Below are 26549 nucleotides of genomic sequence, written 5' to 3'. Positions count from 1 at the left end.
GCTCGGGAAATGTGTGGGATTCATGAGAATGAAACAGATTGCACGGAGTATCATAATGATAAGACAATGTCATGAAGATCTGTGGAAATGTGAAGATGAACACTCAGCTGGAGGATTTTGACCTTCTGAACTTCCTCATCTGTAGTGCGACTGTACTGAGTCAATGCTCTCGGTCTACACCCATTCACTCCTATCTGTGAATATCAGATTTATTACACACTGTCAGGCTTATAAAAGCTGGTAGTTGCGTATTAAAGAAAGAACAACGCAGCCTCTATTGATTTTATTTGTTTTATTTGCTATGCAGGTCACTAAAATATTTAGGACATAAAATCTGTCATTTCTCCCCATCAGGGCATATAAAACTTGAACAACATGGCAAAAAAGTTTGTCTTACGTAAAGTTTTTCTCTTGTTTCTATAGTCCAAACGTCTACAAAATCTTAAAGCATTTTTTTATATAAAAAAATATCAGAATTAATTAATTAAAATTAAGAGAGTTTTTTTCTTAAAACAAGCTAAATTAATGGGGTAAACAAAGTAATATTATTTCGAAATGAAATCAAGGTTATTTGACTTGTTTTAAGGCAAAACTCCCTTATTTTTTACTCTTATTCTGAAAATATCAGATTTATTACCCCCCCCCTCCAAGTCCAAATGTCTAAAAATTCTTGAAACATTTTAGCAAGTAAAATATTGTCTTGTTTTCAGAAATAATAAGTCAAAATTAAGTTTTTTTTCATAAACAAGCTAAATTAGTGGGGTAAATAAAATCATATTATTTCAAAGTGAAAATAAAATTATTTGACTTGATTTAAGAAAAAACTCACTCATTTCAGACAATTTTTTCCAGAAATGATCAGATTTATAACACTTTGTCAGGCTGACAAAAGCTGGTAGTTGAGTATTATAGAAAGAACGACGCTGTCTCTATTGATTTTATTTGCTATGCAGGTCACTAAAATATTTAGTCATAAAAGCGGTCATTTTCTCCCCATCAGGGCATATAAAACTTGAACAACATTGCAAACAGGTTTGTCTTACGTAGAGTTTTTCTCTTGTTTCTATAGTCCAAACGTCTACAAAATCTTAAAGCATTTTTTTATATCAGAAAATATCAGAATTAATTAATTAAAATTAAGAGAGTTTTTTCTTAAAACAAGCTAAATTAATGTGGTAAATAAAGTAATATTATTTCAAAATTAAATCAAGGTTATTTGACTTGTTTTAAGGCAAAACTCCCTTATTTTTGACTCTTATTCTGAAAATATCAGATTTATTACCCCCCCCCTCCAAGTCCAAATGTCTAAAAATTCTTGAAACATTTTAGCAAGTAAAATATTGTCTTGTTTTCAGAAATAATAAGTCAAAATTAAGTTTTTTTTCATAAACAAGCTAAATTACTGGGGTAAATAAAATCATATTATTTCAAAGTGAAAATAAAATTATTTGACTTGATTTAAGAAAAAACTCACTCATTTCAGACAATTTTTTTCAGAAATTATCAGATTTATTACACCCTGTCAGGCTGACAAAAGCTGGTAGTTGAGTATTGTAGAAAGAACGACGCTGTCTCTATTGATTTTATTTGCTATGCAGGTCACTAAAATATTTAGTCATAAAAGCGGTCATTTTCTCCCCATCAGGGCATATAAAACTTGAACAACATTGCAAACAGGTTTGTCTTACGTAGAGTTTTTCTCTTGTTTCTATAGTCCAAACGTCTACAAAATCTTAAAGCATTTTTTTATATCAGAAAATATCAGAATTAATTAATTAAAATTAAGAGAGTTTTTTCTTAAAACAAGCTAAATTAATGGGGTAAATAAAGTAATATTATTTCAAAATTAAATCAAGGTTATTTGACTTGTTTTAAGGCAAAACTCCCTTATTTTTGACTCTTATTCTGAAAATATCAGATTTATTACCCCCCCCCCCTCCAAGTCCAAATGTCTAAATTCTTGAAAGATTTTAGCAAGTAAAATATTGTCTTGTTTTCAGAAATAATAAGTCAAAATTAAGTTTTTTTTTCTCATAAAACAAGCTAAATTAGTGGGGTAAATAAAATCATATTATTTCAAAATGTAAATAAAATTATTTGACTTGATTTAAGAAAAAACTCACTCATTTCAGACAATTTTTTCCAGAAATGATCAGATTTATAACACTTTGTCAGGCTTAAAAAAGCTGGTAGTTGAGTATTATAGAAAAAATGACGCTGTCTCTATTGATTTTATTTGCTATGCAGGTCACTAAAATATTTAGGACATAAAATCTGTCATTTCCCCCATCAGGGCATATAAAACTTGAACAACATTGCTAACAGGTTTGTCTAACGTAGAGTTTTTCTCTTGTTTCTATAGTCCAAACGTCTACAAAATCTTAAAGCATTTTTTTATATCAGAAAATATCAGAATTAATAAATTAAAATTAAGAGAGTTTTTTTTTCTTAAAACAAGCTAAATTAATGGGGTAAACAAAGTAATATTATTTCAAAATGAAATCAAGGTTATTTGACTTGTTTTAAGAGAAATTTCCCATTTTAAGTCATCATCTTTACAAAATCTTGCAATTACCTGCACTGCAAAAAATGCTATTCTTGCTTAGATTTTTTGTCTTGTTTCTAGTCTAAATATCTAAAATTTCTTATATCAAGAAGCATTTTCTAGACAAGCATAACATACTGTTTTGTTTTGAGAAATAATATGCCAATATTAAGTGAGTTTTTCCTTAAAACAAGTAAAATAATCTGCCAATGGAGTAAGCAAATTAATCTTGTTTTTTCTTTTGACGTAAGATTATTTTGCTTCCCCCATTGGCAGATTATTTTGCTTGTTTTACGGAAAAAATCACTTAATATTGGCATATTATTTCTCAAAACAAGACAGTATGTTTTGCTTGTCTAGAAAATTCTTCTTGATTTAGGAATTGTTAGATATTTCAACTAGAAACAAGACAAAAATCCAAGAAAGAAAAGCATATTTTGTAGTGTGTTTTACAGGATGAATATGATAAACAATTGTAAATGATACCTCTCTAGTTTTATTTGTTATGCAAAAACGTCTGGAGATCTTTTTTGTTTTTTATTGTTAACAACAAATACAGAATTACATTCAAAAATATATGCTGTGTGTGTGTGTGTGTGCGTGCGTGCGTGCGTGCGTTTGTGTGTGTGTGTGTGTGTGTGTGTGTGTGAAAAAAAACAAAAAAAAACATTCTGATTATGGAAGTAGGCTGCTGTTTTGATGCATACATAGATCTGTGCTATTCAGAAAAATGCTGAAATATCAACCATTAGTAAATGCTCAAATGTGTGGCCACAACACAAAGTTGGTGGTTTTAATCTACGGTAGCCTAGGGCACGTTTATAAACTGTGTGTGAGGGGACTACAAATTGCAGGACACAGTGAAAAAGACTCTAAGCAAATTGCAAAGTATTGTTTTGTGTCTGCAATAATAGGCAGTCTTCATGTGTGGAGAAGACGATGCCATCTCTATCCTTAATCCATTTACTTAATACAACGTTGCCACGCACAAGAAAATCAATGGTTGTATGCTGCTTGTACTGTAAACCATCATGGTCTCCTTATGATTATTTGAATGCTGTGTTGCTTTAATTAGTATTAGTCATTCCAAATAAAATTAATCAAATGTGTGTGTGTGTGTGTGTGTGTGTGTGTGTGTGTGTGTGTGAATTAAAAAAAAACATTAGGTAATTAAAAAGTCTTCTTCTGCTTTTTTAAATTATTATTAATAATTGTTTTCCAAACTTGTGCAGTAGATCTTAGTCTCTTGAAGGAAATGAAAATTTTTTAGCTTTGGTCCAGATCACTTTTTTGTGTATCTGAGACTTTCCCAAAATAATAAAGAATTGTACTAGGAAGGTAAATTTGTTGCATGTATTGACATTATAAATACAAATATCAACATTTTTTCCATCCTTGTGTGTATACAATCATAAAACATAAGGACAACAGATGCATTTTCCATGCAACAATAATCACAGGAATAAGCAATGTTCAAATTAAATCTGTCTAAAACATCTTTAGCTGGACATATACAGTGTACAGTTTTGAATGTTACTTCTTTTACCTTGTCAGTTATACAATAAATTTCATAAGAACGTCTGGAGATCTTACAGGTCTCATTCCACATTGAGCTTGTGATCTCCAAATACCATTGGCTGACGGAACACTAACACTATATATATAATCATTCTAATGATTATATATATATATATATATATATATATATATATATATATATATATATATATATATATATATATATATATATATTTATATATATATATATATATATATATTATATATATATATATATATATATATATATATATATATATATATATATATATATATATATATATATATATATATTTATATTTATATTTATACTTCCAGTTTAAGATTAAATCTAAAGTTGTGCTGCAAGCTATTATTACAAAATGTTGAGCTGCAAATTTGTTTTCCTCTTGTCAAATGCAGATTGCAGACCAAAAATGTTTACCTGCTGTGCGATACTGCCACCTGCTGATAGGTGTGACCCTGACAGTTGAGCTTTCTTGAAAATAAACGACTTTCTCTTACAATTGTAAATGCAAAAGGACCGGTCATTTAAATAACAGTACTGTGCACAATAGCAAATGGTGCACAAATAGTTTTCTTAACTGTGAATGTAAATAAAAATGCCACCTATATGTCAGGCTCTGCATCTGCAACATGCTTTTGAATTGGCTATTACATTTAGTCTTACAATTTAGATGCAGGTAAATACTAAAGAAGATATTAATTTAAATATTTAGGATGCTGAAGCAGCCATTTAAAGCGGATCATGTTGTAAAGCAGTGATTTTCATTCCGCTCGTCATAATATATTGCATAATTTATTGAATTTAAATTAAATGCAAGTACTTGCGCATATGAAAATGGCGTTTTGGTATTTCCTAAATTTGCTTCAATTTTTTGCGCATATGAATATAGCAAGTCAATTAAAGTATAACATATGTGCACACTCCACACACGACGGCGTTTTGCGCATTGCATGTGCAACGGAAACGCGCACGTACTCAGTGCACAAAATGCTGCTGTTTGGAATTCCCCCTTCTCTGACCCTTAGGGGCAAACCATTTTTAAGAAAAAGAGGTGTGCTTTGGATTTGTAGCTCTTATAAATTATATTAATCTGGACACTGCGCCCATTCACACTGTGTAATGATTAATAACAGAGTTTAAATATGTAAACAGACATTTTGCTACCAGCAGGTCTTCTTTATTTCTTGTCTTGAGTGTGATTTGGTGTATGCGAGGCTCCCCTGTGTGCTCCGTGCGCGTTGGTTGATTCTGATTTCGCAGCTCAGCGCGTTTGTTCTCGGTCAGTGTGTTTGTGTCCACCGTAGCGGTAATCTGAATTAACCAGAAACAAGCAATGTCTGTGGCTTTTGCACCGCACCGGCAGCGTGCCAAGGGCGATATAACGCCTGCCGGGATACAGAAGGTAACCTCATTTATTAGTTCGTCAAGCCGAGCGAAAACTGGAAACGGAAAATTTGCGTTAGGCTAGTTAGCTGCAACATCTCTCCCGCCAACACTAGCATAACATCACCAACAAGACGCTTATAAGGTGACATTTGTCGTCGTATTTAACAGCTCCTACATAACCGAATACCAGCGTAAAATGGGCTGATTTTGTGTTTTTTGGTCCGGGGTTTTTAAAGCTGTTGAAATCTGCTCGGTTCTGCTGTGTCTTTGTTAGCCGCTAACGTTACTACTCGGCTGTCTGATGAATCACAATGGAGGATTGTGTACAAGCATCACAACGTACATGTTCACTTGACAATAACACTGTCGTCGATTTATTTTTAAAGATATCGTCGATTTATATTTGATTTTGTGATGAAATTCATTTCGTTACGAACTAGCGTGTAACGTTATGCTAATATCTGATTTATTGATGAACAATGTCTGATTTGGTCATTTTCAGTCATGTCTTATTCGACAAGCCAAACGTTATTTTTGACACGTTAGATGTGTAAGTTAGCAGATTTTTCATTCCTGATGTCTTATAAAATTATTCAAGGTTAATGCATAAGTTTTAATTAGATTTGTTGATTTGTTTAGTGATTTCTGTTACTCAGGTCTGATGGAGATATACAGTAGAAGTCAGAATTATTAGCCCCCATTTTAATGTTTTTCTTCTTTAAATATTTCCTAAATGAAGTTCAACAGAGCAAGGAAATTTTTTACAGTTTGTCTGAAAATGTTTTTTCTTCTGGAAAAAGTCTTATTTGTTTTATTTCGGCTAGAATAAAAGCCATTTTTTAAACACCATATTAGGGGTAAAATTATTAACGTTAACCCCATTAAGCTATATTTTCTTTCGAAAGTCTAAAGAACAAACCATCATTATACAATAACTTATTACCCTAACCTGCCTAGTTACACTAATTAACCTCGTTAAGCCTTTAAATGTCACTTTAAGCTTTATAGAAGTGTCTTGAAAAATATCTAGTAAAATATTATTTACTGTCATCATGGCAAAGATAAAATAAATCTATTATTAGAAATAAGTTATTAAAACTAATATGTTTAAAAATGTGCTGAAAAAATCTCCGTTAAACAGAAATTGGGGAAAAAACAAACAAGCGGTCTAACAATTCAGGGGGGTTAATAATTCTGACTTCAACTATAGATATTTCGATATTGTCCTTATCCAAAGAAAGAAAAAAACATATATCGCCATGGCATACAATAATAAGTAGTATTAAACAGTTTATTAACCAGATTTTTGTTATGGCAAAGATATAACGATTATTCATGATTTTATTATAATAAAAGTGTTGTCATTAATGATTTTTTTTAAACAACTGTTTCGTAGCTTCTGTGGAAATTATTTATTTTGAATATTTAGCTATTTATAATATTCTCTGCTGCAGTTGTTTTGGTGTTTTTCTTTTGGTGAATTTGTTTCTTTAAATTAGCTTTCAATCAGGTCCTGGAGATTAACATCACTATACAATCACTCTGAAATATATTCAGTTTTTATAATAATATAAGACATGCTATAGAGGTAAAGTTGGTTTTATATTCGCACATTCGTTCATTTAGAAGTCTATATTGTTTACCATGTTACATTAAATATTCGATCGGAATTGGCACGCATGTATGACTTCTAAACAACATTAACACTATGTAATTCACTGTGAACAATGTTGTTCTTTGATAGTCATTTGCTGCTAATCTGATTTCCCTTTTTACAATTTTCAGAGAATACTTTTCTGAAATTATATAATCAGATCAAGGAGAATGTCTGAATATCCGAATATAAAACCAACTTTACCTCCATAGACATTCTTAGTCATTAATTCAAGTCAATATTTAACTAATTCCCTCTTTTATGATTATAATTCATTTGTATATGCATTTGTATAACGGCCCTGAGGAAAATAAGTCATATTGGATATAAATAAATGATTTAGAAAAATAAATACAATTATCATCCTTCAGTCTGCAATAGTATAAAGCATTGGTACCAAAAATAAATTGGCTAAAACTGACAAACAAGTCACACGAAAGCTTTGCATGGAAAAACATTTTGGTTTAAACCAATAAATGACCAAAAACATGTGTCTTATATTTAAATATATATATATATATTTTAAATAAATAAATTTATTGGTGAACAATATATCGTTTGAGCATCAATATCGCAATGTGTGCATCCCCAATAGTCACATTGCAGGATTCGATTATTTATTAAAGATGAAGATGAAAAGACAAAGATGTTGTTATTTTACCTTTGATAACTGTTCAATTTCTGTGCTTGACTCCACAGAAAGCCATAAAGCACTGTTTGTTAATTTATTTAATTAATTATATATGCTTGTAATTTATTATATTTATGCAGATGTACTTGATAATCCCAGTTGATCTAAATTAAGAAATGGGTTATTCAAATCATGTGGTAAAATTATATTTCTTATGGCAATGTATATCACAGCAAAACAAAATATCGCATTATCTGACTTTTCTAATATCGTGCAGCCCTTGCAAACTGAAATATATAGTGTACCTATATATCAATAACATTAGAGAGTCACTGTGTATGTTGCAGTTGCGTTGAATGAGCGTTTATGATTGGGCAGTCATGTTTATGCCCAGGATCATGTTTGATTCTAATGAAAGGCAGATCAGAGCTTGCAGACGATGCCATCTTTTTCATTTCTCCTCTTTATTGTTGTTTTTATTGTTACATTTTACCTGCAGTTACTGGATGAAAACAATCAGCTGATTCAGTGCATCATGGACTTCCAGAGTAAAGGAAAAACAGCTGAATGTTCACAGTAAGTTCTCTGTCAATCACAGGTGCGCACACACCTTTGAGTAAAATCATAGTCTATTTAAGAGCATATCATTCATTCATTTTCTTTTCGGCTTAGTTCCTTTATAAATCCGGGGTCGCCACAGCGGAATGAACCGCCTACTTATCCAGCACGTTTTACGCAGCGGATGCCCTTTTAGCCGCAACCCATGTCTGGGAAACACCTACACACTCATTCACACTCGTACACTACGGACAATTTAGCCTATCCAATTCCCCTTATAGCGCTTGTCTTTGAACTGTGGGGGAAACCAGAGCACCTGGAGGAAACCCACGCGAACAAAGGGAGAACATGCAAACTCCACACAGAAACGCCAACTGACCCAGCCTACGCTCGAACCAGGAACCTTCTTGCTGTGAGGCGACAGCACTACCTACTACGCCTAGGCATGCAACAATTAGCCAATTTCACTATTAACGGGTTAATTAATCGTAAAGGCTTCTCAACACAGTGGCACGGAACAAAAATGTTGCAAATAAACAAAGTTATGCCAACTGTGCGCTAGTTAAAGGTTCTGAGCGTGTACACCGAGGTAACACACACACACAAGGTTTAACTTTGGCTGCCGCTAATAACTAAGGGCCGGTCACATTTTGCATCCTTTGCATGTCCAAATTCGCTTTCAATGGAGGCGCACGGCTTGTGCTTGCATATTGGGAGCGACGTGTACACGCTGCAACACACTCCCGCTTTTTATACACATTTCCACTGGCATCCATCAAGGAAAAAAAATGCAAAATAATAATACCAAACGTTTTTGTATTATGGTTGATCTAAAGTGCCTTTCAGACAGTCTTTGACTACATTTGTTATCTTTAAATGGGAAATACTTACATTTACATGAGAAAATACTTATATATATATATAAAAAAATAGATTTACATTAGAAATACTGTTTGTTTATTTATTAATTTGTTCATTATTTATTTATTTGCTTTATTTTTTATTTGTTTATTATTTATTTATTTGCTTTATTATTTATTTGTTTGTTTGTTTATTCAGTTTTTATTTATTATTTTTTAATTAATTAATTTATTTATTTTTTTTTTAATTTATTTTTAGTTTAAAATTATTACTTGTTTAAATGTCGGAAACTTTTTTTCACTTATTTTTAAGTCCAAAGAGAAATGGACTATTGTTTGTTCGTTATTATTATTGTGTGTTGTACATAATTATTTGGTTACTGAGCAACAATAAACAACACTTTAAAATATAAGGAGTTTTCATGTGATTTTAGAAACTAGTAGTTTTAAAATGAATGAATGCATAATAACCGTGAAACCGTGATTATTCCTCAGACTATAATCGCACAACCAAAAACTAATTGTTGTATCCCTAACTGCGCCACTGCGTCGCTCTAAGAGCATGTTTAATATCATTATTATATCTAAAGAATCATGTGACTGAAGTAACAATGTTAAAATTCAGATTTAAAAGCACATGAATAAATTAAATTTGAAATGTATTAGAATAGGAAAGTTATTTTTAATAGTAAACATTTTTCTAGTGGTTTCACTGTGCTTTGGATTGAATTAATGCAAGCTTAGATGGCAGAAGAGACTTATTTAGAAAAAAAAACATTAAAAATATTGAGCCGTTGTGCCTTTTTGTTATATAAGAACACATTATCGTAGTGTTTTTACATTTTGCATTCAGAAATAATGTAGATGCTGCTTTATTCTTTTTCAAATTCAGCCAATGATTATTTCTCTGACAGCTACCAACAGATGCTGCACAGAAATCTGGTGTATTTGGCGACAATAGCAGACTCTAATCAGAACATGCAGTCTCTGCTCCCTGCGGTGAGTATTTATCCTCAGCTTCCTATCTTAGATTGGTTTAATGCCTTTGGCAAAAGCCTATTAAAATGAGCCAGAAAATATTCATATTTGTGTTGTACATTGTTAATATGTGCTGTGCAATCTCACCATGCTGTGCACCTGAAAGCTGTAACAAACATATGATGACATTTGGATATTAATTACTGATTTAGATATTTTTAAAAGGTTGTTTTAGTCATTATATGAATAAAACTGGCTTTTTATTTTTTGTAACGTAAATTAGGGCTGCACATTATATTGTTTCAGCATTGATATCGCTATATGTGTATCCAGTACAGTCACAGGATCTGCATTGATTGCATGAACCACAGCTCAGCTTTTTATTATTATTATTATTATCATCATCATCATTTTGATGTGTTTTCAAGGCCTGTAACTAAGATTTCAAGTGATTTTAAACCATTTGGGCAAAAGAAATGATCAAATTCGTCACTTTAACAAAGAATGATGGTGTTTATTTACACAGTGAAGACTCCATGTGGTGCTATTTTACATTCAATTTCTGTACCTCAATACTGTTAAACTCCATCGAAAACCAAAAAGTGTTGTTTATTTTATTTATTAATTTTTTTATAATTAATATTAAGGGGTTTTCACATTTATTTGTACAGGACAGTGGAGATTTTTACTGACAGGAAGGTAGGAGCAGAGATGTCAGGTCGCCGTGAGCACCTTAGTCCTATATCTCAACACTCTAACCATTAGGCTACTAGTGTTGACATGTTTATTTTATTTTTATCATTGCTCTATTGTTTTCATCCACGCTTTAGTATATTTTTAATATATTTTTGGGTAATTTTTGTGTATTTTCTGTAGATGCACTTACTAAAGTTGTCTTGTGATTTTATTCATATTTGCAGTATAAATCGAAAAAAAAAAAATAAATAAATAATTTTATTTTGTGCAGCCGTAACGTGAATGTTTTTATTCAGGAAATATTTTAAGAGACATTTTACAAAGTTTTACAATATCATCAAAGGAGTTATTTGACTTTTTATCAGTGTTGTTATATGTGTGTGTGTGTTTTTTTGTATGCATGCATGATTTATTACCAATGTTGCCATGTATATAGCCAATGTTCCTAATGTGGCCGTAAAACATATATATAAAGACATATTTTACATGAAGCCTGTAAAATAGGGACATATTTGAGACAAACACAGATTGGTATAGTATAAGCTGCAGAGTGGTAATCAGTGCTGAAGATAGTAAATGTGTTTCTGTGTTTGACTACAGCCGCCCACTCAGAACATGCCTATGAATCAGAGCGGAGCCACTCCTCAGCTGCCCCACGGTCACAGTATGCCCTCAGAGGGTCCCACCGCCCCACACATGCAGAGCCAGATGAACGGCCAGATGCCAGGTAAAATCTCTGCAATGCTCTCAGAAACAACGTTAACACGAGCACGAATGATGCACTAATAATAATAATGGACGGCTGCTGACCATTAGAGGATTCAAACATAATATATAATATAAATATTCATTATAAAAGGGATTTTTATGCAATTAAGCTATGATACGAATATGAAGTGTTTTGTGTGGTTAATCTCTGTTTCTTATTCAGGTCCAAATCACATGTCGATGCAGGGTCCGGGGCCCAACCAATCATCCAGCATACCCAGCGGCTCCATGAACATACCACCCAGCAGCCACGGCTCCATGGGGGCTTATAACCACGCCGTGCCCTCCTCACAGGGCATACAGTCACAGGGGCAGATGAACATCAACCAGGGGCAGCCCATGGGCAATTATGGCCCTCGACCCAACATGAACATGCAGCCCAATCAGGGTACTGATGCTTTGTTTTTTTGTTTAGTTTGTTTTTTGTCTTGGTAACTTGTTTCAACAGGGTTCTTTCTGGTCCTTTATGTCTGAGGGGAAAAAGGTTTGTGAATCTGAAAAAACAAAAACAAATTCAAAGACCTATAAAGTTTTTGAAAATAAGCATACACAGATATAGGTCTTTAACTCCTTCCCTACTAGCTAGTACTAATAGACCCAAAGTGTGCCAAGAAAATCTCCCCCACACCATTACACCACCACCACCAGCCTGAACCGCTGATACAAGGCAGGATGGATCCATGCTTTCATGTTGTTAAGGCCAAATTGTGAGCTGAGCATCTGAATGTGTCAGCAGAAATGGAGACTCATCAGAGCAGCAACGTTTCTCCAATCTTCTATTGTCCAGTTTTGGTGAGTCTGTGTGAATTGTAGCCTCAGTTTCCTGTTCTTAGCTGACAGGAGCGGCACCCGGTGTGCTCTTCTGCTGCTGTAGCCCATCCGCCTCAAGGTTGGACGTGTTGTGTGTTCAGAGATGCTCTTCTGCAGAGCTCGGTTGTAACGAGTGCTTATTTGAGTTACTGTTGCCTTTCTATCAGCTGGAACCAGTCTGGCCATTCTCCTCTGACCTCCGGCATCAACAAGGCATTTGCGCCCACAGAACTGCCGCTCACTGGATATTTCCTCTTTGTCGGACCATTCTCTGTAAACTCTAGAGATGGTTGTGCGTGAAAATCCCAGTAGATCAGCAGTTTCTGAAATACTCAGACCAGCCCGTCAGACAGCAACAACCATGCCACGTTCAAAGTTACTTAAATCCCCATTCTTCTCGATTCTGATGGTCGCCTTTAGCTGCATGCCTAAATGCATTGAGTTGCTGCCATGTGATTGGCTTAGAAATTAACAAGCGTTAACAAGCAGTTGGACAGGTGTACCTAATAAAGTGGCCAGTGTATAAACGCGCATGCATTATTTATTTTGACATCAAATCTATGCATATGGTACACTAATTGTTTGTCAATTTCAATAAATATGCAAAAGTTTTTTTTGTGTGTATGTACATAATCAATATATATAGTGCACACACACATGTCAGAACAGACTTTTCTTTTGGATGGTGGTTAATCTTTTCCCAGCACTATAGAAAAACATTGTGAGTGTTTGCTCTTGTGTTTTTCTCCAGGGCCTATGATGCACCAGCAGGCTCCTTCCCAGCAGTACAACATGCCCCCCTCTGGTGGCAGCGGGCAGCATTACCAGGGGCAGCAGAACCCCATGGGCATGATGGGGCAAGGCAATCACGTGATGGGGCAGAGGCCAATGCCGCCATACAGGCCACCACATCAAGGTACACTGAACTCTGTTGTGCTGATGAAACATCATGTAAAGTCTTCATCATGTGAAAGCCTCATCCGTGTGTGTTTTAGGACCTCCTCAGCAATATCCCGGTCAGGATGAATATTATACGGAGCAATACAGCCATGGAGGACAGGGGGCACCAGAGGGTAGGATTTCTCCTCATGCAACCGGCTTTTTACTTTTTAACGTTTGCCTTATTTCAGATCTGTAGAGAGTGTAGTGAATGTTTTTACTTCTTGAAGCCTGTCTTGATGTTATAAGAATATTTTTATGAAAATTAATGCAAGATGTATTGATATCTTTAAAACAAATGACATTCATATCAACATATTGGGGGATATGGCCAAAAAATTATACACAGAATGTACAAAAACAATGCAGAGAAGATATTCTAATGCATGGGTGTACATTATCCACATTGGCCAGCCATAATTCCACCTCAAAATCTAAACATAAATATAAATGTTGCTTCATGCAAAATTATATGGAACCTTCGCTGTCTTCACAAACATGATTTATGTGTGCGTGCAAGTTTAACAGCTGCAGAATAAAGAACCAGAGTTGCAGGCTAACAGATAAAAACTGCTATTCCTCTACAGCTGTGATGAAGAATTGTTTGAGAAACAAAACTGATTCTGCATCAATCTGAGATGTTCAAAATGCATGGCCATTCTCTTGAGTTGATTCTGAGCTTAGTTTTTAACAGATGCTTTACTAACATCTATACTCTGCTTGCATCCTATTCTTTACCAGTACCGCTCAAAACTAAAACAATCATTCATAAAGTTAGGAAAGGTCTTAGTGAGCTGTGTTTACATTAGTCACATTACATAAGCCAACTTATAGAACTCAGCAGAACACACAAACACTCATGAGCATATACAGTGGTGTGACAAAGTATTTGCCCCCCCCTTACTGTTTTTTTTTTTTTTTTTTTGCATGTTTGTTGCATTTTAATGTTTCAGATCATCGAATAAATTGAAATACTGGTCAAATAACACAAGACATTATGCAGTTTTGTTTTAATATATATAAAAAAAATCTAAAGTTACAAAGCAGCAGGCCTGATTACTGCCACAAGAGTTTGCAATCAAGAAATCACTTAAATATGCATCACAAAGTAGACCAAAAGATCCTCAAAATCTAGACATAGTGATCGAAATATATAAGAAAGAAAATAGAGATCTACCAGTCTGGAAAAGCCATTTTTTAAAGATTCAGGACTGCAGCGAATCGCAGTGAGAGCCATTATCTACAAATGGTAAAAACATGGAACAGTGGGCAACCTTCCCAGGAGTAGTTGTCCAACCAAAATGACCTCAAGAGCACAGCGACAACTCATACAAGGGGTCTCAAAAGACCCACAACAACATCCAAAGAACTGCAGGCCTCGCTGGCCTCAGTTAAGGTGAGTGTTCATGACTTCACCATGAGAAAGGGACTGGACAAAAGTGGTTTGCATGGCAGTGCTCCAAGACCATTGGTGGAGCAAAAGCTCAGCAAACAGTTTGATGACCTCCAAGACTTAAGGGAAAATGCTCGGACTTTTTTAGAAATTGTTTGTCCCACAATCTGTGGAGTAAAAGTAACACAGCCTTTCAGAAAAATTACACAGCCAACAGTAAAATGTGGTGGTAGTGTAATAGTCTGCGGCTGTTTTCAGGGCCTGGAAGACTTGCTGTGATAAATTGAACCATGAGTTTTGCTGTGTACCATAATATTCTGAAGAATGGTCATCTCTTAGTGACCTCAAGCTGAAGCCTACTTGGGTTCTGCATCAGGACAGTGATCCAAAGCTCATCAGAGTCCACTTCTGAATGGCTGAAGAAGAGCAAAATGAAGACTTTGGAGTGGCCTAATCAAAGTCCTGACCTCAATCTAATTGAGATGCTGTAGCATGACCTTAAAAAGTGGTGGATGCTCAAAAACCCTCCAATCTGGCTGAACTGGAACAATTCTGCAAAGATGAGTGTGCTAAATTTCCTCCACAGCGCTGTAAAGGACTCATTGCGAGTTATTGAAAACATTTGTTTGCAGTTCTTGCTGCTAAGGGTGCCCAGACATTTATGTAGTTTTGTATTTTTCCTTAGTAATGCTAAACCTTCACTTCAAAATTGCCAGATGTTTGCTTGCATTATATTTGACTAATATTTCAATTTTCTGATGATCTGAAACATTTGACAAGTGACAAGCAATAAAAAAAAATAAGACATCAGTAAAGAGGCAAACACTTTTTCACACCAATAAGTGTGCAGATTAAAAGTCTAGCGTGTCATCTGCTGTTTAAATCTAAGCTAGAGCACCTACTTCTGTCAAAAACTAGCTTTGAGAGCAGTCTGCTGTTTAAATCTAGGCCTGAGCATAGTTTAAAACTAGCCTTGAGCGTAGTTTAAAACTAGCCTTGAGCGTAGTTTAAAACTAGCCTTGAGTGTAATTTAAATCTAGTCCTGAGCGTAGTTTAAAACTAGCCTTGAGAGCCATCTGCAATTAAAAACTAGCCTAGAGTGTCGTCCGCTGTCAAAAACTAGCCTATAGCACCATCAGCTGTTAAAAACAAGCCTTGAGCACTGTATGCTTTTTAAACCTAGCCTTGAGCGCCGTCGGCTGTTTAAAAGTAGCCTTGAGCGTCGTCTGCTGTTAAAAACTAGCCTTGAGCGCCGACGGCTGTTTAAAACTGGCCTTGAGCGTCGTCTGCTGTTTAAAACTAGCCTCGAGCATCGTCAGCTGTTTAAAACTAGCCTTGAGCGTCGTCAGCTGTTTAAAACGAGCCTTGAACGACATCTGCTGTTTAAAACTAGCCTAGAGCGCCATCTGCTGTTTAAAACGAGCCTTGAGCGTCGTCTGCTGTTTAAAACTGGCCTTGAGCGCCATCTGCTGTTTAAAACTAGCCTAGAGTGCCATCTGCTGTTTAAAACTAGCCTAGAGCACCATCTGCTGTTAAAAGCTAGCCAAAAGCTCCATCTGCTGTTAAAAACTAGCCTTGAGCACCGGCTGTTAAAAACTAGCCTAGAGCGCCATCTGCTGTTTAAAACTAGCCTAGAGCGCCATCTGCTGTTTAAAACTAGCCTAGAGCATCATCTGCTGTTTAAAACTAGCCTAGAGCATCATCTGCTGTTTAAAACTAGCCTAGAGCATCATCTGCTGTTTAAAAACTAGCCCAGATTGCAGTTAAAAAATTAGCCTTGAGTGCTGTCTACTGTTAAAAACTAGCCTTGAGCACTGGCTGTTAAAAAACTAGCCTAGAACGCCATCTGCTGTTTAAAACTAGCCTAGAGCACCATCTGCTGTTTGAAAACTAGCCCAGAATGCTGTTAAAACTAGCCGACGGCGCCATCTGCTGTTTAAAACTAGCCTAGAGCACCATCTGCTGTTTGAAAACTAGCCCAGAATGCTGTTAAAACTAGCCGACGGCGCCATCTGCTGTTTAAAACTATCCTAGAGCACCATCTGCTGTTTAAAACTAGCCTAGAGCACCATCTGCTGTTTAAAACTAGCCTAGAGCACCATCTGCTGTTTAAAACTAGTCTAGAGCACCATCTGCTGTTTGAAAACTAGCCCAGAATGTGGGTAAAAACTAGCCGAGAATGCCATCTAGTGTTAAAAACTAGCCTAGAGCGCCATCTGCTGTTTGAAAACTAGCCCAGAATGCTGTTAAAACTAGCCGACGGCGCCATCTGCTGTTTAAAACTAGCCTAGAGCACCATCTGCTGTTTGAAAACTAGCCCAGAATGCTGTTAAAACTAGCCGACGGCGCCATCTGCTGTTTAAAACTATCCTAGAGCACCATCTGCTGTTTAAAACTAGCCTAGAGCACCATCTGCTGTTTAAAACTAGCCTAGAGCACCATCTGCTGTTTAAAACTAGTCTAGAGCACCATCTGCTGTTTGAAAACTAGCCCAGAATGTGGGTAAAAACTAGCCGAGAATGCCATCTAGTGTTAAAAACTAGCCTAGAGCGCCATCTGCTGTTTGAAAACTAGCCCAGAATGCTGTTAAAAACTAGCCGAGAGCGCCATCTGCTGTTAAAAACTAGCCGAGAGCGCCATCTGCTGTTAAAAACTAGCCTTGAGCGCCGTCTGCTGTTAAAAACTAGCCTTGAGCGCCGTCTGCTGTTAAAAACTAGCTGAGAGCGCCATCTGCTGTTAAAAACTAGCCTTGAGCGCCGTCTGCTATTAAAAGCTAGCCTAGAGCACCATCTGCTGTTTTAAAACTAGCCCAGAATGCTGTTAAAAACTAGCTTTGAGCGCCGTCTGCTGTTAAAAACTAGCCGAGAGCACCATCTGCTGTTTCAAAACTAGTATAGAGCGCTGTCTGCTGTTAAAACCTAGCCTAGAGCGCTATCAGCTGTTTGAAAACTAGCCTAGAATGCTGTTAAAAACTAGCTTTGAGCGCCGTCTGCTGTTAAAAACTAGCCTAGAGTGACATCTGCTGTTTAAAAACTAGTCTAGAGCGCTGTCTGCTGTTTAAAAACTAGTCTAGAGCGCTATCTGCTGTTTAAAAAGTAGTCTAGAGCGCCATCTAATGTTTGAAAACGAGCCCAGAATGCTGTTAAAAGCTAGCCTAGCCATTTACTGTTTATAAACTAAGCTCTGAATTGATTCAAGAGTGAAAAGTGGTGCATTTTGAAAATCTCAGAAATGATTTCTTAAGCAAATTTGCCACAGCTCCATATTCCTCTATTTCCACCAGCAATAGCTGCTTCGCTCGGCCCCGTAACTAGTGTAGTTTGCTGAAGTGTGTGGTAATCTTCCTGTAGGAAACACACAGTATGGTCAGCAGCAGGAGGCATATCAGCAGGGCCCGCCTCAGCAGCAGGGTTACCCACCGCAGCAGCAGTACAGCGGGCAGCAGGGATACCCGGGACAGCAGCAGGGCTACGGTACGAACACACCGACGGATCCAGCACTGTGTCCATTCACGCAGATGCTTCATACAAACATACTCCTGCTATTCAAAGTGTAGTTTAGATGAAGAGATGACATGATCAGAATAAAGTAGATCAGGGATGGGCAACAGCGGTCACTGTCCTGTAAAGTAAAAGGATAGTTCACTCAAAAAGTACAGTTCTGTCATTTCCTCATCCTTTACTTGTTTCAAACCTTTGCATTTCTTTCTTTGATCACAAAAGAACATATTTAGAAAATAAAATAAAACCTGTAACTATTGACTTCCATAATATTTGTGATTCCTACTGTGGAAGTCAATGGGCTTCAGCTTTTTTTAAATTAACTTCTCTTGTGCTCAACAACACAACATCTGGAACCACTCGAGGGTGAGTAAACAGTGAGTAAATGCTCAATTTTGGGTGAACTATCACTTTAACTCCAACCCTAATCAAACAAAGCTGCCTTTAGCTTTTAAGTCACTAGCTGTGTTTCAAATGACTCACTTGTTTCCTTATATGCTGATCCCTATACAGTGTTTTACAGTTAAATGGACAATATCAAAAATTTATTTTGGCTTTATGAATTGTTGGAGTGGCCTAGTCCAAGTCCTGACCTGAATCTAATTGAGACGCTATCAAATGACTTGCTTGTTCTCTTATTTGCAAATCCTTTCACGGTTTATTACAGTTAAAATGACAATATCAAAAATTCATAATTGGCTTTATGAATTGTTGGAGTGGCCTTGTCAAAGTCCTGACCTGAATCTAATTGAGATGCTGTCAAATGACTCGCTTGTTCCCTTATTTGCTGATCCCTATACAGTGTTTGACAGTTAAAAGGACAATAATAAAAATTCATAATTGGCTTTATGAATTGTTGGAGTGGCCTAGTCAAAGTCCTGACCTGAATCTAATTGAGATGCTGTCAAATGACTCACTTGTTCCCTTATTTGTTAATTCCTAAAGAGTGTTTGACAGTTAAAAGGACAATATCAAAAATTCATAATTGGCTTTATGAATTGTTGGAGTGGCCTAGTCAAAGTCCTGACCTGAATCTAATTAAGATGCTGTCAAATGACTCATGTTCCCTTATTTGCTGATCCCTATACAGTGTTTGACAGTTAAAAGGACAATATAAAACATTCATAATTGCGTTTATGAATTGTTGGAGAGGCCTAGTCCAAGTCCTGTGCAGAAATCTAATCGAGACGCTGTCAAATGACTCATGTGTTACCTTATTTGCTAATCCCAAAGCAGTTTTTGACAGTTAAATGGACAATATGAGGAAAGAGAGTGAAAATCAGTGAGCGAGTTTAGATAGAGCCGGAGAGCAGACTATTTCATCATGCCATCCATAAAAAATGCACTTTTGCATTATGAATTGTCATTTATTGAATTATTTGATGACAAACAGCATGCTCGTTACTTTATTTTAATCTTCTTTTTACATTTAAATTACTTTTGATTTGTTTATAAAAATGTACGTAAATACATGTGCCAAATATAAATAGATTAAAATGAAGAAAAAGTGCCAACACAAGCTTAAGAACATGCATTATGAAATTTTCCATCTTCTGTCTGTGTTTTTTTTTTTTTTTTTTTTTTTGTCTTTTGCTTTTTCGGCCCTCCAGTAGATCAGCTTTGCAATTATAAACACTGTGAAGGGAATTTTATTGGCTTAAAACCTCTTCATGTTTCCACTTGATTGCACTGGATAGCAAGTACATCTGCACTTAAAGTGAGTTCACGCAAAAAATGAAGATTCTGTCATTAGTTACTCTCACTTGTTCAGAATCTTTTCTTTGTTTTGTTGAACACGAAAGAAGATATTTTGAAGAATGCTGAAAACCCGTAACTATTGACTTCCATAGTATCTGCTTTTCCAACTCTAAAGGTTACTGGTTTTCCGCTTCCATCGTAATATTTTCTTTTGTGCTCAATAGAAGAAAATCGTAGAAGTTTGAAACAACTTGGTGAGTAAATTTTTGCGTGAACTACCCCTTTAAGTTGTACTTTTGTACTTGTATGTGAAGAGGCAGAGGCGAATATGATCAAGCATGCAATCAAACGCTCTGCTTTCCTACAGGTCCATCACAAGGCGCTCCAAGTCAGTACCCAAACTACCCGCAGAGTCAAGGGCAGCAGTATTCAGCCTACAGAGCCCCGCAACCCGGACCACCACAGGGACAACCACAGCGCCCGTATGCTTTTGACCAGGTGAGACACTCAAACAACAGTACTCCTGAAGAGATCTATAGAAATCTGGCTTCATAAAAATGTAAATTGTGGCTTCCCATGATGTATGAAAGTGCTTGAATGTGAATTAACGCACTTAATAACAAACATATCTCCTTAAAAGTGCTTGAATTAACGTTTATAGTGTATATTCAGCAATTGAGTGTTGTGTGGAACTAACCAAACACTGTTTGCAGTGTATTAAGGTCATAAAAACATACATTTTTGGGTGAGATATCCCTTTAAGTAACATTAATGTAGTGTTTACGTGATTTAAAAGAGTAATTCTGGCTGTGAGCTCTCTCATACTTAAAAGTGCTCTGTGTTTTTCTCCACAGGGTCAGTATGGAAACTACCAGCAGTAAACGATGAGGATTTTGACGATCTGCCCCAGTGTGTTTCCCAGTCGGAGCTGTGTGTGATCTGATGAAGAGCATCTTAGCGCTCTCTCAGAGTCTCTAAACATCACCATCACGAAGAGATGAACCTGTCCCGCTAACGTAGACTGAACTCTTCATTCGGCCACAAGCATTTTGACCACAACCAACAACCATTGGCTCGATTCTCAGCACAGGTCATGTAAATGTGAAACACCCACACAAACTCGCTTAAAAAAAATAAATAAATAATGAAAGGATAAGTTTTGACACTTCAAACTATTTCGTTTTTTGAGAAGCAATTTCATAGCAGCGATGCCTTAAGTGAAACAGCTGCCTTATCTACAGCAACAAAGAAATCCGTGAAAATACATAAACACACACACACACACAGCGATGTTTATAAGCTACGAAACGTGTTTTGTTTTTCTAATGAGATTCATTGTGTTGTTGTTGTTGTTGTTTTTGTGTTTTTCGACTCTCCTGCTGAAGTCAGAGAAGCAATAACGCTGAGGTGCGAATGAAGGCCAGCGGAGGGGTGGGAAATGTTTCTTTTTATTTTCAATTTCAGGTGCAAAACTATGCTATGATGTATAAATGTATTTTATGCTTTATCAAATAGAGCTCAGATTGAGTCCAAGTGTTGAACAGTAGCTCAAAGTGTCGTCCCGTGTGCTTATCGACCGTGTACAAATTTATTTTCCCTTTTTTTATTTTTTGAAGGTGGGACGTTCCGTTTGAATTGACATGTATGTCTTGCTGAAATTCGATTAAACAGGTCTGGTACTGTCGTGGTTTGAATTTCAGTCGTGTTTGAATTGTGTTGCAGTCAAACGAAGTAAAAACACAAAAACATTTTAACGAGTGTTTGTCACAATGTTTCAGATCATCAAACTCATTTAAATATTAGTCAAAGATAACGCAAGTACTCAAATGATTTCATTTTTTAAATTCGTTTTTATTATTAAGGGGGAATAAATTAGATTATTTATCACATATAATTATATAATTACATAGCCGTGTGTGAAAAAGTGTTTGCCCCCTAATCCTAATAAGTGTTCGGGCCACCCTCAGCAGCAACAACTGTAATCAAACTCCTTCGATAACTTGCAGTGAGTCTTTTACTGTGCTGTGGAGGAAATTTGCCACACTTCTTTGCAGAATTGTTGCAATTCAACCACATTCAAGAGTTTTCAAGCATGAATCGCCTTTTTAAGTCATGACAAACAATCACAATTGGATTCAGGTCAGGGCTTTGACTAGGCCACTCCAAAGTGTTCCCCTCTAAACACAATATATTTTATTTTAGGAAACATTTATAATATTTTGGAACCGTAAAATGTCAGGCTAAATAGTAAATTAAAAAAACAACTTACACCGTAGTAAAGGTATAACTGAAGTTTTACAAACTACGGTAAACCTTGAAACCGGTTATCATCTCATGCCTAGTCATTCTGCAGATATTCGGTTGTTCTTCTTCAGGATATTTTGGTTCACCGTTCATGGTTCTGTTTATCATAGCAAGTCTTCCAGGCCCTGAAGTATCAAAACAGCCCCAGACCATCACACTAACACAAATATTAAAAGTCAAGAATTTTGCCAATTGATGTAATTCAGCCACATTGGAGGGTTTTCCAGCATGAACCACCTTTTTAAGGTCATGCCAAAGAATCTCAATTGGATTCAGGTCAGGAATTTGACTAGGCCACTCCAGCGTCTTCATTTTGTTTTTAGCCATTTAGAAGTGGACTAACAGGCGTGCTTTGGATCATTGTCCTGCTTAGGCATGGGCTGGTGTATGTTTCTGACGGTATGATAACCTTGTATAAAAATACCATAGTTTCACGGTACTGTTATTACTGCTTTTAAAAAAAAGTTTTTTTAATGTCTGGGTAAAAATAATAAAAACTTTTCCCCATTGGACACAATAGATTTTATTTTAGGAAAAATTAATATAAAATATTTTGAAACAGTAAAATGTCAGGCTAAATTGTTAAATCATTGACCTCTGCTCTCTCCATTAGTTTCAATAATTTCTTTACAACACAAAAAATACATTAAAACCCGCCCTTAGGACAGTATAACTGAACATTTATGCAGTTTTAAAACCTTGACTTTTCTGAACCACGTTAAACCTTAAAACCGGTTGTGTTCCCATGCCTAGTCATTCAGCAGACATTCAGATGTTCTTCTTTAGGATATTTTAGTTCACTGAAGAATTTATGGTTCTGTTTACCACAGCAAGTCTTCCAGGCCCTGAAGTATCAAAACAGCCCCAGACCATCACGCTACCACAAATAGTGAACCACCTTTTTAAGGTCATGCCACAGAATCTCAGTTGGATTCAGGGCAGGACTTTGGCTAGGCCATTTCAAGGTCTTTATTTTGATTTTTTTCAGTCATTCAGAAGTGGACTTGCTGCTGAGCTTTGGATCATTGTCTTGCTGCAGAACCCAAGTTTGCTTTAGTGGATATTCTCCTTCAGAATATTTTGGGTCACAGCAGAACTCATGGTTTTGTTTATCACAGGCCCTGGCAGCAACACAGCCCAGACCATCACACTACCTTAAATACTAAAAAACTGTCAAGAATTAAAGTTTCTTATGAGCAATTTTTGTAATTCAGCCACATTGGAGGGTTTTCCAGCATAAACCACCTTTTTAAGGTCATGCCGGAGCATTTCAATTGGATTCAGATCAGGACTTTGACTAGGCCACTCCAAAGACTTCATTTTGTTTTTTTACAGCCATTCAGAAGTGGAATCCGGTGTGTTTTGGATCATTGTCCTGCTGCACAACACAAGTTTGCTTCAGTGGATATTCAGACGTTCTCCTTCAGGATATGTTGGTTCACAGCAGAACTCATGGTTCCGTTTATCACAGGCCCTGGCCGTAAAACAGCCCTAGCCCATCACACTAGAGATCTGCGCGGGACTAAATTTTGAATCCCGCACCCGCCAGGTTTTAGCCGGAACCCGACCGCTCCCGCTTATATTAAGCACTTGATGTCCCGCTGCCCGACCCGCACCGTTTTTTATCCGCCGCGCCCGATCCCGCTAAAGAGCGGGGGGAGAACAAAACCGAAAATCACCCAGTTATACAGTCCAAACAGCCTATAACAAGCTGTCTGTATAAACACACACACGCACAGCACCAAGCACACACACACAGACAAAGCTTTCTCTCTCATTCACGCGCACACACACACACACTCTCTCATTCACGCGCACACCCTCTAACACACACTCATAAGCACCAAGCACAAACACAGGCAAAGCTCTATCTCTCATTCGCGCACACACACACACACACACACACACACACACACACACACACACACACACACACACACACACACACACCTCATTCGCGCGTGCGCATACATACATACATACATACATACATACATACATACATACATACATACATACATACACACACACACACACACACACACACACACACACACACACACACACACACACACACTGCAACAAACAAGCTAAACACAGCATCGCGCTTTTTCATTTACACACATACATACGCGTGCTCACTCGGGAGTCGGGAGCGATATTGCTAGACAGCCCGCTCCCGTCCCAAATTAAACCCGTTACCGACCGCTCCCGTGATTTATTTAAAAATTTATACCCGCGCCGTAGAAATCTGGTCGGGTCCCGCGGCGCCCCGGAATGCAGACCTCTACATCACACTAGCACAAATATTAAAAACATTCGAGGATTTAAGTTGCTGATGATCAATTTTTGTAATTCAGTCAGATTGGAGCATGAACTGCCTTTTTAAGGTCATATCAATTGGGTTCAGGTCAGGACGTAGACTAGGCCACTCCAACATCACTTTGTTTTTTCTTCAGCAGTTGAGAAGTGGACTCTGGTGTGCTTTGGATCACTGTCCTGCTGCAGAACCCAAGTAGGCTTCAGGATATTTTGGTTCACAGAAGAATTCATGGTAATGAGGCAGAGATGGTCGGGCTTTCCCCCTTTGATGACATCATATAAAAGGGAGAATGTCAATCAAAGAATTTCTGTCTGATTATAAAAAATACAATTAATACGTTTTATTCATTAGATGCTGGATATTTTCACACACTGCTTGCACACAACCTCTTATAAACGTGTTTTCCGCATAATCGGCAGCCACACGGCTTCAGTTTTCCTCTCTCCTCATTCAGACGATTATAATTCAGAGCATCTCTCTCTGGGAAACGACTGCAATCATGGCTGGAAGGCAGAATATTCTCCATCCTCCGTCTCTTCTTTGTGTTTCTGTCGTTCTCTCTTCATGATAGGGGGATTGCGGGCAGGAGCGAGGGGGAAAGCGCTCTCTGCACACTTTAATTGGAGATGTGTCAAGCTAAATAAATAGTGTGAAAGCAAGCAGCATCAGGAGACTCGAACCCTCAGCCCAGGGGATGCCGGGAGCTTTATTGGGCTGCAGAAGTGGAGTTACTGACGGCGTTTTTACACAATCACATCCGACAGCCACCTGTACATGATTTTGTTTTACTCTGCTGATTGGTATATGTTTAAACGTGTTCAGTTGAAGTCAGAATTATTCGCCCCCTGTATATTTAACGGAGATTTTCCATGATAACTCATTACTTATTGATTTCTGTTCTCTTGACCATGAGTAGTGGCTCGGACCCGGAAATAGTATTACATACCTCACCAACACGTCACAAACTAAAAAGCGGATACAGACATTCTGGAGACAGGAAAAGCTCATCTTACATATGTTCTTTCATACCTGTCAACCCCTGGGATTCTCCCGTATTTTACTGATCTATCCCGCTATCATCCCGTAAAGGTATTTTCCTGTATTTCTCCCGTATTTTCAGTCTTTCTCTGAACAGTCGAGCCTCCCTATACGCAACCCATACCGCCATACCACTAGGGGTCGCCCCTTGCTCTAAAACGTGAGTCTTCTGTGCTTTCGCTTTGTTTAGGAATGAAAACACTTATAAATAAATATTGGCTGTTTCTCAATATGCGTTCTTTTTTTTTATTTATTATTTTTTTTTAATTATGCTTTAAACAACATATACATGACAATACAGCAAACAAAACAATGCCAGGGTGATAGAAAGTAAATGATAACATCAATACATAAAATAAAATAAAACAAACATAAAAATAAGAGTATAAATACTTAACTTAAAATTCTTACAAATATAAAAAAGCAGGACCTTTACATTAATCAAATATTTTGAAACGAGAGCACAATTGGACAGTTTTAATGGCCTTTCGATTGGCACTATGCTGAATATTGCAAAAGTAATTTTTCAGTTCCTTATAAAACACAGTAAAACAAGGTTTTTTGTTGGAAAATTTACACTTATGAATATGAAACTTAATTAGCAAAATAAATAGGTTAATAACAAAAGCTTAATAATTCAAATTATCATAATTAAAATACCCAAAAATTACAGTCTCATAATGCAAATTAAAGTTAAAGAGTACCCTTTTCTTTATAAAAACAGAAGCATCATACCAGAGCTTTTTAACATAACCACAGTGCCAGAAAAGGTGGGGTACAGTTTCCAAATGCAAAGAACAAAAAGAGCAATTTATATCAATATCCTTTTTAAATTTACTTAGGAAATGTTTAACCGGATAGAATTTATGAATTAGTTTAAAAGATATTTCTTTTATCTTATTTG

At 36.5% G+C, this 26549-nt stretch overlaps 1 protein-coding gene across 3 annotated transcripts; it reads left to right on the top strand.

Annotated features, from left to right (window-relative positions):
* The first annotated feature begins 5316 nt into the window (after positions 1-5316).
* On the top strand, positions 5317-25832 carry ss18 (SS18 subunit of BAF chromatin remodeling complex). Of its 3 annotated transcripts, NM_199744.2 has the most exons (10): positions 5317-5511; positions 8280-8356; positions 10113-10197; positions 11473-11599; positions 11804-12028; positions 13202-13366; positions 13446-13523; positions 18133-18255; positions 20348-20478; positions 20835-21731. In NM_199744.2, the coding sequence occupies exons 1-10, from the start codon at positions 5443-5445 to the stop codon at positions 20859-20861; spliced, it is 1107 nt and encodes a 368-aa protein (NP_956038.1). In that variant the 5' UTR covers positions 5317-5442; the 3' UTR covers positions 20862-21731. The 3 variants fall into 3 exon arrangements, 2 of the variants coding, with proteins under 2 accessions (NP_956038.1, NP_001278254.1); NM_001291325.1 differs by lacking the exon at positions 18133-18255; XR_015477554.1 differs by lacking the exons at positions 18133-18255; positions 20348-20478; positions 20835-21731 and adding an exon at positions 24801-25832 and having other exon boundaries at positions 5388-5511; positions 13446-15130.
* Positions 25833-26549: the final 717 nt, after the last annotated feature.

Source organism: Danio rerio, chromosome 2 (genome assembly GCF_052040795.2).
Source record: "Danio rerio strain M-AB ecotype USA chromosome 2, GRCz13ab, whole genome shotgun sequence".
Classification (NCBI taxonomy): Eukaryota; Metazoa; Chordata; class Actinopteri; order Cypriniformes; family Danionidae; genus Danio; species Danio rerio.
The sequence above is the reverse complement of the archived record's forward strand: the minus strand, read 5'-3'. Positions and strand labels throughout refer to the sequence as shown.

Coding starts and splice junctions, on each gene's coding strand:
- ss18 (NM_199744.2), top strand. CDS start 5,443: ATGTCTGTGGCTTTTGCACCGCACCGGCAGCGTGCCAAGGGCGATATA. Junction 11,600..11,803: donor GATGAACGGCCAGATGCCAG/GTAAAATCTCTG, acceptor TTTCTTATTCAG/GTCCAAATCACATGTCGATG. Junction 13,367..13,445: donor ATACAGGCCACCACATCAAG/GTACACTGAACT, acceptor TGTGTGTTTTAG/GACCTCCTCAGCAATATCCC.